At 41.0% G+C, this 13539-nt stretch overlaps 2 protein-coding genes across 2 annotated transcripts; one reads left to right on the forward strand and one right to left on the reverse strand.

Moving 5' to 3' along the window:
- Positions 1–1365: 1365 nt before the first annotated feature.
- Positions 1366–3144, forward strand: EAF02_009200 (uncharacterized protein; the record flags this gene model as incomplete). The annotated part of the gene is made up of 2 exons (XM_038905248.1): positions 1366–2022; positions 2077–3144. The coding sequence occupies 2 exons, from the start codon at positions 1366–1368 to the stop codon at positions 3142–3144; spliced, it is 1725 nt and encodes a 574-aa protein (XP_038755145.1).
- A 7981-nt stretch (positions 3145–11125) lies between these two features.
- On the reverse strand, positions 11126–12256 carry EAF02_009201 (uncharacterized protein; the record flags this gene model as incomplete). Its single annotated transcript, XM_038905249.1, has 1 exon — positions 11126–12256. One exon carries the CDS (start codon positions 12254–12256, stop codon positions 11126–11128), a length of 1131 nt encoding a protein of 376 aa, XP_038755146.1.
- Positions 12257–13539: the final 1283 nt, after the last annotated feature.

The raw sequence follows: 13539 nt of genomic DNA on the forward strand, positions 1-13539 counted from the left end.
CTACCACAGCCAGAATTTCACGAAGGATTTCCCTCCACTTTTGGGAGAACACGAGGGAACATGAAGGTATCGTGTGTCGTGGGTATCTCGAGACGTTGAGAACTTTGAATGGCAGTAAGACGGGCGAGAACCCATAATTTATGGATGAATCCACTATCACATGGAAAATCAACAAAATTCCGTACAAAGTAGATGATATATGACTTGGAGTGATGAATAAAACGAATACAAAGATCTTCAACGTGTTCTCAACGTTTGAGTCTCTTCCTTTGTTCGATGTGATTCGACCTGACGGACCCATGAATAGACTGTGTGAGCAAGACGAGTGTTGTCAGTCATGAACTTGTATGAGTGTTACAGGAGTGGAAGGAACATCAATACCTAGATGCTTCTATTACGTACTCGATGCTGTGCTTCAAACTTCCTGATACAAGGTCAATCGCACGCGCATACGCATGAGAGCATGAGAGCATGAGAGTAACCAAATTGAATTCTGTCAGATCGTCCATGATATTATTATTGATGATAAGGTTTGTTGTGATTGTGACCAGGGGAAGGGGGAAGGGGGAAGGGGCCTTCGGTGCCAAACTAATAACAAGGGAACCCGTCACGCAGGGTCCGATCCATTAGTTCCATTGATCCAAATAGGCTTAGCGTCAATGTTATCACGCAAGATAGCTCCAAATCGCAACATTTTCCCCTCGAGAGTCCAAAGTCCAGTCCAGCGTCCAAAGTCCAAAGTTTCCAAAATTCCCCAAATTCCCAAAATACACCAAAACTCTCAAGAAAGACTCCACCACTACCATCCAATCCACAGAAACCACTTACCCAATCGAGATGGAGGTATACGAAGTACGGAAACCATCCCATCCCATCCCATCCCATCCCATCCCACCACTCCTTCCCTTTCCTTTCCTTCCCTATTCTTCCCTTCCCTTCCTAATCTACCTGAGTAAAGGTTTCCAATACTCTCAAACTTTCACAGTCATCTGAATTATTCACCGCTAGGTACTAGGTAGGTATTTCCAACCGTCAATTCCATATATCTGTTCCTTTTCTTTCATTCACCCTTCTCCCTCCTTCTCCTTCTCCTTCTTTCTTCCGACCTCTTCATTCACACGGAATATATATACATTTACCACTTCCCCTAGCTCAATCTACTCTTCTGGTAATTTGCATCTCATTACTCATTGATCTCTTGATCACATCATTTCCCCAGAGTACTGCACCTTACTTTTATTTACCCCTCCATACTGTCAATACAAAGTTCCCCCATACTTTGTTGACTTCTATTGAAACTCAACTCACACCAGAATATATCAAGTCTTCTCTTCATAATATAGAAGATTAAGTAGCATCATCACAATGGCTCCAGATTTGAATACCGTTCCTTCTTCCCCTAGGGTTGACAAAAAGGCTGCCTTTCCTTTCAACCAGGCCAACAATATGCCTTCAGGTTCAAAGCCAAATATTCTATACATCATGGCAGATCAGTTGGCAGCACCCTTGCTCAAAATGCACAATCCAAAATCACAAATCCAAACACCACATCTGGACGGTCTTGCAAAAGATGCCGTCGTCTTCGATTCCGCCTACTGCCCTTCGCCACTTTGCGCACCTTCTCGAATGTCCATGGTTACTGGTCAATTGCCTTGCAGAATTGGTTCATACGACAATGCCAGTTCGATCGATCCTTCTACTCCAACATACGCACATTATCTACGAGCAGCAGGATATGAAACTACATTGGCAGGAAAGATGCATTTCATTGGAGAACAATTACATGGTTATGAGAGCCGTTTGACGAGCGATATCTATCCCGGAGATTATGGTTGGGCAGTTAATTGGGAAGACCCAGACAAAAGATTGGAATGGTATCACAATGCTAGTTCTATTTTACAAGCTGGTATTTGCGTGCGAAGCAACCAACTGGATTATGATGAGGAGGTTATGTATAAGTCAACTCAATTCCTTTATGATCATGTTCGTAAAGGACCAAATACTAGACCTTTCTGTATGACGGTAAGTTTTGGATCACCTATTTTAAATTTCACTTTTACTAACGTCTCATTTCAGGTCTCCCTCACTCATCCTCACGATCCTTATAATATCCAAAAGAAGTTCTGGGATCTCTACGAAGGTGTTGATATTGATCTACCAGAGACCAAGATTCCACAAGAAGAACTAGATGCACACAGCAAGCGCTTGTTGAAAGTCTGCGACCTTTGGGGCAAGGAATTCACAGATGATCAAATCAAGAGAGCTAGACGTGCATACTATGGAGCAGTCAGTTATGTCGATGATTGCATTGGAAAATTACTTCAAGTCTTGAAGGATTGTCGACTTGATGACAACACTATCATTGTTTTCAGTGGTGATCATGGTGATATGCTTGGAGAACGTGGTCTTTGGTATAAGATGTCTTATTTTGAGTCATCTGTTCGAGTTCCTCTTCTCGTTCATTATCCAAAATATTTCAATGCTCATCACGTATCCGAGAATGTTTCTACATTGGATATTCTTCCAACGTTGGCAGATCTTGCTAATGTCGAATTGTGGCCTGGCCTTCCTATGGATGGCTCATCCCTTCTTCCACATCTTCAATCACGTCCAGGTGGATCTGATACTGTTTTTGCGGAGTACTGTGGTGAAGGTACTATTTCACCAATGATGATGATTAGACGTGGACCATGGAAATACATCACATGTCCAGCAGATCCAGATCAACTTTATAATCTTGCCGATGATCCTAAGGAAGTAGTCAATCTTGCATCACTTCCTACCAAACATCCACTCATGACCGAAGAAACCACCAAATTTTTAAGAGATTTCCAAGCTGAAGCAGCAGCAAAATGGGATTTCGAAAAAATCACCAATGATGTTCTACTTTCTCAACGTCAAAGACGACTTGTTTGGAGTGCTCTTAAAGTTGGTAAATTTACTAGCTGGGATCATAATCCAAATGATGATGGTCGTGAGAAATACATTAGATCACACATTCCACTCGATGATTTGGAATTGAGAGCTAGATACCCTCCGGTTGATAGTCAAGGGAGAGATTTGGCAGGTGTTGGTATGGGTGGTTCGGGGGCTGGCGGTATGGGAAGTGTAGTTTATGATCAAGCTGGTGCTCATGGTCAATAATCCTGAGCGTTTTACGATTGTGGTGTATATCATGGATTTATTTTGGAGCGGGAGTTTATTTTTTTAATGAAGATTTTGCGATGCGAGCATACTTGCTATATACCAAACAATGTCGCATTTTCAATTTTTGCTTTTGCTTTTGGGTGGGTAGGGCATTGCGAGGGTTTATGAACGGGTTGATATGGGTTTATGATGGAAGAATTCAATGAGGGTTAGATTTTCAACAAAGTTTAGAAGAGAATCCACTATGCGTAGAATAGTATGGGGATATATCTTCCGGGGATATGAGACGAGCGATGAGCTTTAAAGTAGATAAATGAATTGAAAATATTATGAAGTAACTCAGAGTAGATGCGAAGATGTTTGGTATCTACCTGTCAAATAGGGTGAGTATGTGATTCTTGCGGTGTAGTGGTGGAGACTTTTGTGTTTGATCATGGTGGTTTGGATCTATAGGGGCGGTTGGGTGTGTTTGTTGTTGATGTTGTTGCTATTGTTATTACTATTGTTATTACTATTAATGATTATTTTGACAAGTGTCGAGTTTTCCAATTGATGAGAGAGGTGTTTTCGTTATTTATCTATTTCTACTCTGCTTGTCAATTTCGATTACCTTGTAACTTGTAACTTGTGAATGATGGGAATGATAGGGCTGGGTAGGGGAGATAGGATTGGGTAGGGGAGATGTTGAGAGTGGTTTGGGGAGATGTTGAGAGTGATTTGGGTGGTTTGGGTAGTTCGAGTTGCAGGAAAAGGATGGGATGGGATGGGTAAAGCGAGTATACTCGATTTTCATCATCATCTACTCCTCTTTTCATTCTGATAAATGGTAAAGAAAGGTCCACGGTATGCGAATGAGTTTTGGAGGGATTTGTAGGGGTGTGGGGGGGAGGTATTTTGTTGGGGTTTTGAGGGAAGTTCTTGTTATGTATTTAATGTTGTCGAGATTTGAGAATGGGTTTTTCGAAGTTCTTTTATAAGTTCTTTTTTTTGTTGAATGGATAGGTTGTTTATTGCTTTGGGGATTCTTATAGTTTTGTTGTGTGGATTTTTGTGAGTAGTGGGGTGGTGGGATTAGGGATTTGGGAGTTAGGGGTTGTGTTATTGCTTGGGGAGTTGAGGGTTGGGGAGTTGGGGAATCGAGGAGTTAGCTGTATTTTTGGACGGAGTTGATACTTGTGAGGAGGGCTGTTGATGTGGATGAGGTGGATGGTTTTAGTTTTAGTTTTTTAGGGGGGGGGGTATTTATATGTCTGGGGCTGGGGTTGGGGTTGGATGGGGTGTAGAAAGAAAGCTTTTCAGGATACTGGTTTGGGATAGAGACGATGGAGTATATATCAAGAGTGAATAGAAGATGTGTATTTATATCTGAATAGTAGAATAGTAGATTTGAGAATGGAAAGGTGTGGGTGGGGTGGGGTGATATAAAAATATCATTTTTGTATTGGAAAAGGGGTATCAGGGGTATTATTTATATAGGATGTGTTAATGATGGTTTATGTTGCTGGATCTTGTGCTCTGATGTTTTGATACTTTACTTGGGTGGTTTGTGGTGTTGGATTTTCTTGGGATAGCTTGGGATAGTTTGGAATAGTTTAGGATAGTTTGGGATGAAGATGTAGTGGGTGTTTGGATCTTGGGTGTGGGTTGGGTTGTTGTTGTGAATAGTGGGTTGTAGGATTCGTGGTTGTGATTTTTATTCGCTACTGTTATTGGTTATTGATATTTATCACTTTTGTGAGCATTCTGGTTGTTTGGTTAGGTAATTGTACTAGTGCTGTGCTATTTCTCTTTGCTGTAGGTAAGTTCATGAACTTGAGTTTTGAGTTCAAGTGGGACTGTGGGTTATAGACATTCCTACGATGGGGTAGCTGATTATTGTATCCATATCGCAAAGGAGTTTGTAGTTTGTATATCCATTTCTCGAATCTTGAGTTTTCTGCAACGAGCAGAAGAGATTGTACCGATACGAGGCGAGGTAGTCTGAATTGAGTATGTAGAATAGTGTTGGAACTTGGAGATAGCTTGCTAATTTGAGATTAATTGGCCTTATGGTATCACTGATATTAGCCGGGTGATACCTACCTAGATCTGGATATAAACGCCTCATTCTGATTTCAAGATAGATGCAAAGGGTATCTCACAGAATACACAAGCTTTCGCTTGTAAGTGCCATGTTGCAATTAGCCCTGAGGATGTGCGGGAGTTCGGAGCTGAGGGAGAGTTGGTTTTATCGAAGTTTGTAGAGAATCGATACGTATGCAAATAGAGATAGGATAACTTTCATTGTCATTAATTTATACGCATAATGAATGTACTTCTTATTGTCGATGATTTCCTCGTGTTTCATTGCTAAAGTCTATTGCACCTCTTTCTCATACTATGTATCCTACTACGAGTTCACAGCTCAGTGTTTGTATCCCAAAATTCGGGAGTCGGGAGTCTATGTATATCATACCAAATACCATGTGCTGGTCCATTTCATCGAATATTGACTATGAGATTATGGTTGGAGCTTTAGGATTGAAAGGGAGAATATGTATTTATACAAAGACAGCGATTTCAGAAATTGGATATCAGAAGACGGGAATATGTCTCCGAGTTTTGGAGTATAGTATTCACTCCGGTACTGATTTTTAGATGGTGAAATGAGATTTGAGAATTTAACATGATAGCGTGTGTTGAGAAGATGGAGATTGAAGCGCTGGTATAAAATCTGGGTTTGGATGGATGGGAGTGAAACAGTTGTAGTAGGAAAATTACTTGGCGTACTTTTAGGGGTGGAATCACAGTTCTGCTTTTAGGGTTACTTGCAGATAAAAGGAATGGAGGAGTTGTTAGTTTCTTGGAACTTGATGTAATTTATAGAATTTCTAATATCTCCTTGGATTTGGAAAATCTCGCTGTCTTAACATCAGCTCTATCGCCAAGTTGTCATCGAATATGTTTACTTCTCATGTCTATTTTGTTGTCAGCCAGGTTCATTCTATTATCGTTAATTCATGTACTAATTACAGATTCTTAGACTCGATATCTGGTACCTAGCTATAGTACAAGAAGTAGGTAGTTCATCTTAGTTTGTGACCAAAAAAGACTTAAGTAATGATTTGAGTCCTGGAAAACGTTGTTGTACAGGTTCACTTGCCAGTGGTGAAGTGTTTTCGAGGGGCCTCAGAAGGGAGCCTTTATAGAAGATTTACCATTATTTAGAGATGAGAAATATATAGGTTTATCTGTATAGTAAATCGTTTGCGTAATCTGCTCGCTTGTAATTTTTGCTCCTCTCTCTCTATGTACTGGATTTTGAAAGACTAAAAGGAAATATCATTAAAATATTGATCAAAATGTCCTAATTCAAGGAGATGAGGAACTCATTCTATACTGCCATACTTGATTGCTTAGGCCTGAGAAAGTTATCCATGCGCGAGGTACTAGAGTACTTCTTTGAGAGTCAAACTCCGGGAGAAACTTGCTGTTGTTGGATTTGAGTAGTTTTGGATTTATCATCAATCATAAAAAGTTATTGTTGATATTCTTGCACATGATTAATTGTTATTATCGGATGATAGAGTCTCCTTATATGTCTCTGCTAATGACAACAATACTGTCATCTATTACTAATTCAAATTATAAATACAATTTATAATACTAGTTGAGATATCAATACTTGAAATGAGGTTATTTCAGGTTACTATCATAGATTTTATAAGTACTCATCTAAACGCAATCAAAATAAGTTGAATCATACTATCCGCAGGATTAAGCTTTAAAGTCCAGTCCAAACCGATTAAAAGAAAATCATAGTAAATCGTACTTGATCAACTCGTCAATTTCACTAAATTTGAATAAATCGATTATATTCGTCAAATAATTCGGTTTTGAATATTCCTATCCGGATCGTCCCAATAAATTACCCAAACAGACAGTCGTTGCATAATTCCAAGTAATGCGAGTATGGAGGTGTTCAACTAGCCGAAAGCCTCCTGACGCAATCCAATGTGCCTCGACAGAAAAGGAGTTAATCGAGATCTTGGTTCTTCCGTGTTCGGGTGTTGGGAGCTTTCCCTGCATTCAACCTAAATTACACGTTCAAAGCTTGTGATTATTTTACCCCTCAGGGTGGGCTAGTATGATAGCCAATTTATTCCGAAACAACCAACCTACCGTAAATGTAGTACAAGAGCCTCAACCTCACTCTTCTATGTCGCAATACCTCTTGTTTTTGTTGTCGGTGGACAGCTGAACTATCTTCCTGTGATCCATATTTCATTTCTACTCTAATGTAAACATCAATGTTTATCTATGTCGATACTTCTAATAGTCTTCATGACTTCGACATTGTTACCAAACAATTGAATTTATGCAATTTACTTCTGATCTATCCTGACCATGCATATGTCTGCATCTAGATACGCTTTCAGACTTCGAGGTAGGACCAAAAAACATCATCCGACCCCCGCCTCCCCAACTTCCAATCCACTATCAGACATCATCCCCCGCTTTATGCACACATTCTCGGTTATTCTTAACTCAACGTCGCATACGAAGATTGTGTGGTGAAACACCTCTATAATCGGGGCAAAGACTTAAATATAGGCTCTTTCTTCATCGCTTTGGATCGTATTTACATGACTAATGTAGCAGAGCGGCAGAGAGTAGGCTGCGCACAGCAGATATGGCTTGTATCGATCAGCTGAATGCGATGTAAATTGTGAAGATAGACCAACCATCAAATGCCACATAAATATAATGTAATCATTCTTGCCGCTTATCTACGGTTGTGTTCTTGCCCAAGAATTGCATTCATCCCGCTTCAGACATTTGGCGTCCAGCCGTGGGGGATATGTCGGCCATCCTTTACTGTATAATATCGCATGTTAAGGAAATGAAAATGATGGATGGCACACAGATTCTGTATGCTGCAATATCCCCTCTTTCTTTCTTCCGAAACTATATAATTGTATGTTTCTAACCTTGATGAGAACTCAACGAACGCTTTTTCAGCCGTCTTCTTATCAATCTCAAAACTTATTGTCCCACTTTTACATTTACGCTGTGGTATAAGAGCTGAGATTTCCACTCTTCAAAATGGTATACAAGCATAGTCCGTTTACAAAACAACCATACTAACAAATGAATTACGTAGACCAGCGCCACTGTATGCCCAATGTACTCAGAGTTTCTCGCTCGAAGACACCATCTAACGCGAACTAGAAAATTGATATTCCAGCCGAGAATGTTCTCACCCGCATCGTCAACCTAGGAAGCCGCAAATGTATTACCCTCTATCCCTCGGGAGATCGACGGTTTTGGCACACCACCTTTGACCCAGCCTCGACTGACAATGCTCAATGGTGGAAGCTCGTCCGGTACGACAATGCCGGAAAGTACATGATCATCAGCGCCAACACCGGAGAAGCCATCGTCAGTAGCGACCACGGAGAATGGATCAGTCAGCCCCGGGACAGCAACCTCCAGATCCAGATCTTTCGCTTCGACCAAGGCACCGATACACGCTCGCGACATTTTAAAATCGTATGTCCTAATTCAAACATGCGCACCGCTCCAACTCGGATCTATACAATGAACCCAACAACAGTTCTCTCAAGGACGAACAGTACTGGCAGTTCATCACCGAAGAAATGGAAATTACCGCTGTTAACTATATCCTACCAGCAGGTAATCCATTTGGTCGTTCGCCACTCGTGATAGATCGCCAGATCGCCACCAACAATCTTTCGACCACACAAACCATGTCGGTGACCATCAGCGGGTCCACGGAAAATCAGTCTAGCTTTGATGCCTCAGCCGGCTTCTCCACAACCGTCAGTACCGACTTCAAATGTGGCGTCCCTGGTATTGCCGAGGGCAAAGTCAGCGTATCAGCTACCGCGCCGACGGAACTGAAATGGGGAAAAGTCAACAAAACAACATTGCAGTGGTCCAAGTCTGTTCCGCTCGAGGTCCCACCCGGAAAAACTTATAGTTATTGGCTCAGTGGATCAGACTGTGATGGATATTCCATTTACTGCGACGTTGACATCGAAGATCACGGGCAAGACTACTACCATGACGGGGATTTACAAGGGAGTAACGAATTTCAACTTCACGATGACTTATGACGATGTAACTGGTAAAGCAATTTAGGTCGGCGGACCTCGTGGTATATCAGATTGTACTTCGGTGCTTACCGTGGTTTTCACATTCTGTTCTCACTTTCACTGATACCGAGAAGGATCGTAATGAAGATATACGACATAGGCCCTGGTTTGAATAAGGTTTCTTGCGGTACATTTTTTATTGGAGGGAGATATCGCATTCGTTTCATTTTCACCTTCTTTCTTGCGTTTCATCTCCTTAGTACCCTTGTCGATTCAATACTTCGTCAAACGCTGTTTTTGCTCTTCTTCAAACTAGTGGCCATGTATATAACCACATGTAACGCAATGGCACTACCGCATGACCAGATTCAGCCTGAAGGTTCGACAAATGAATATTATGTTGTGCAGAATGTGATTCTATGACTAGATTTTCATTTTCCCAAGGACAAAGCAGGCAGTTCAACATTAAGGTAGCAATTAGCAATAGTTTGGTCGTATATGCCACGTTCCCAGTCATCTTCAACATCGTAGCTTGCTGAAAGTAGTTTGCGATAGTATATTCGTAGAACCGATAGCCAAGTCGAAGTCATGGTGAGCAGACAAACATATTATTAACAATATCCATGTTATTGCCTCTCTACAAGAGGATCTTATGATTTTTTAAAAGATTTCTAATATGATTATATCCTCTGGTAATCATATAAGCGTTGAGTCATTGGATACCTATCTTGAGCTACTTTTCATTCGCAAAATAAGGATCGGTTACTTGTCAACGACTGTTCTAATACATCTGATTCTCTCTTTTTTTTTCAGAGGATGACTCAGATATTGAGAACGCTAGGCTACTTGATGAAGCTGTATATATCGTGTTTTGTTCTTGATTACATATATTCCTTAAAAAGGATGAATAATCTTACTTTCACTTGAAGTTCGTTATCGAAATATGAATAGAAAGCGAGAGAGTGTATTATCAACCAAGGCAACATGGAATTCCTTGCTTATATGAAGAAAAGCCATGGACCAGAAGAACTTGGACGCTTATCCAAAAGCAGAAACTGCGGCGGTCTTCTTGTATACCTCAGTGTGGATGTAAAGTGTCTAAACTGCAGTCCTTCAAAACCATGGATATAATTGGGATCAAGCCCATGAAATAATTTTGATAATGCTATAAACTGCTACTAACAGTTTAAAGATACTATTCTGCAAAAATCCCATTCTGTATCTCCGCACATCTCTTATTATATCTGAGAATGAAACAAAAATTTATAACGTGTTCATCATCCTTCCTTCCAAGCTATCAAAATGGCAAAAATGCTGCGTTCGCCGGGAATCGAACCCGGGGCCCATCGAAGTTGTTTCAAACTTTTCTTGCAGAAGAAAGGATTGATGGCAACGATGGATTTTACCACTAAACCACAAACGCTGTTCAGTTTTTAATGAGGATAAACTGCGCGTTTAAATCCATATTGAGAAGTCAGATGGAATTCAAAGAATCATTCTGCATGGTGAAAGATACTGGGGAGAAGAGAGAAGAAATTTTCAAAAAAGTGGAGATGGTGGGGAAACACCCGAGATGGCTTGGATGGGAGGATGGGTGTTCAAATTGACATTTCTACCCGAACCTTCCCCATCTATGCATATGATATAACCAAATGTAACTAAATGAGAGACCCACGCAGAAAGTTCCCCGGAAGCTAAATCAATCAACTCGAATAAACTAACAGACTGACAAACTCAAAAATGAGACACTTAACTCCAACTCCATTCTCACTGTTCCTTTCCCCCCTCCCACCTTCCGTCGCATCCCAAAAACCCAAACAAACAATCAACCAACCAATCACCATTTCACAAATCTACTGACCCAAAAAGCGCTTAACTTTTCAGCTTCCGTATCTATCATCCGACGACGATTCGTGCCTCTTGGAACTACTTGCTTTCGCCGGCTGCTTACCCTTATCCTTAGGTTTTCTATCACGGCTAGGGTCTCTTCTTTTAGAACTAGGAGCGCCAGTTCTACCGTGTTGTAAGAAGGACCTTGGTGGTGAATCATCCGAGCTCGATGCTGGTCTTGTCTTAGGGAGCTTGCCGGCTGGTGCTTTAGCTTTGGATGATGATGATGGTGGTAATGCGTCTTCCAAGCCAGACATAGCAAACATGTTATCCGAACCACTAGTATATGGACGACTTCCATCGCTACTGGTCAGATCATTTCCACGCTTAGCCTCTTCACTTGAATAGCCGGGAGGAGCATTAGGATTGTGTTTACCACCCCAACTTGAAGGAGGTCTGGTATCTCTTGGTAATCGCTGGGACAAGTTAGGAGTCTGACCAGTTGGCCCAGGAGCCGAGAGAGGGTTAGAGGAGTAAGGCGGGGCATTGGCATGGTGAGGTCCCGCAGCTGGTCCGGCAATTTGTAGATCTCTAAAGTCCCTTCCATGATTTCCGTAGCTCGGTGGCAGGTCTAATGAACTCTGGGAGCCGACATCCTGGCGTTCGCGAACTGGGCCATCTTCATGATAGAGTGGTGTTGCTTCTATATCTCGTCGATTTTGTCGCGCAATTTCTTCTGGACTAAGAGTTCGTCCACCACTCGGGCTCTGCCTCCTCCCTGAGCCTCCTCCTGTAGATTTTCTAGTTTCTGCAGCTCGAACCCGTTGATCTCTCTCTCCTTGGAGCCGGTCCGCTTTTCTCTGCTGCTCAATTCCAGCTGTAAGAGCAGATGTCGTCGGGACTGGATTCACCACCCGGCGGGCGTTTTCGACTTGACCTCGATCAAGCTGCCCATGAACATCTAGACGATAATAGTTGTCCGCTCTGCAATGTTTGTATTTTGTGACTGGTTTCCCAGTCTTGTCGAGTTTCCCATCTATAGAACGTACAAGTTTGTTCTTGCTGTTAATTCTATATGTAGTGATCTTGTCACCATCTGCGTCGTACTCGCCTTTGCCCTCTAGGTCTCTCTTCAACCTCCCGGTTGTTCTATCCTTGTTGTAAGTATCATGAGAAGGCATTTTGTTATCGATTTCTTCTCTGCACTTGTTTTGATGATAGGATTGTACTGGAACTTTGTTCTTGTAAGATCGGTTGATGAATTTGCTGATGATGTATGTATTGTGTATTTCATTAGTACTTTGAGAGCTTTATATACCTACTGAGATGTTGGCAAATCTATAACTAGTGATATCTTTGAACTTCTTGAATTTTGCACTTGTTCGCCATTGGACTGCAATACGCCGATATTGCGGTCATTGCTATGGTTGTGAGAGGAACTACCTGTTTGCCTAGGGCCATGAAGCTGGTCGGTCATTTCTCATATGGCCAAACTTTGGTCGACATGAATCAAAGATCAATGCTCGCAATGGGTGGGCCGGGTGATACGGTAAGATTTAGACTACACAACAGATACCTAGAGAGCAAGTTATTGAAAACTCCAAACGAATTATCTGTAGGTAGCTCTAAAGCCTATTGTTAATTCAAGTTTAGATATAAAGAGTCTATTATCAATTTCAACTTAAAGTTTATATCAGATCTATATTAGATATAGAATTGGTATGATAGGTAGAATCTTTATCAAATTACCTACATAGTAGAATATCTATCTGTAGATTATCACTAGGCGTACATTATCTCTGTGCAGCCTAGTTGGATTGATTTAAGCATGGGTTGGGTTGGGCCGGATAATACGGTTGGATTCAGACTACACAATAGATGCCTATAGAGCAGATTACCTATAGGTATTTCTAAGGCCTACTATTGATTCAAGCTTAGATGTATACTAGATAGATTCCATTATTAATCTAAACCTAAAATTGTATTAGATCATTACGAAATATAGAATAGGTAGGTAGAATCTTTAATAAATTACTTCCAAATTCGACTAGCTACTGATTACTAATATGCGCAGAATATTATTGTTCTGCCTAGTTGGATTCAGCAAACCATGAATTAGACTGGACTGCAATATGAAACAGGGACCCGTGATTAATTGATTTAGGCTGGCTTTTAGCCTGAGAGTTTCGTAGGTTGGATATGTATTGAATTGTTCTATAAATTCTGAATTCTAGTTTCAATTTCCAGCTTCCAATTTAGGGTTTTAAATCGAATTCGGATTTCATTTTACCAAATGATTAACCACGATTTCCTAATTATAGATATCTATTAATGGGTAATTTGATCCAAACTTGGGTTACATAGATTAGGCCATAAGTGATCTAATAGTTTGTCTTTTTCGAACTGACGGTTTGAATTAGATTTAGCAAAAGTACGAAACCTACTCATTGCGAGCACTGCTAAA

This window comes from Botrytis sinoallii (genome assembly GCF_014898435.1).
Source record: "Botrytis sinoallii strain Bc 23 chromosome Unknown BSIN_018, whole genome shotgun sequence".
Lineage (NCBI taxonomy): Eukaryota > Fungi > Ascomycota > Leotiomycetes > Helotiales > Sclerotiniaceae > Botrytis > Botrytis sinoallii.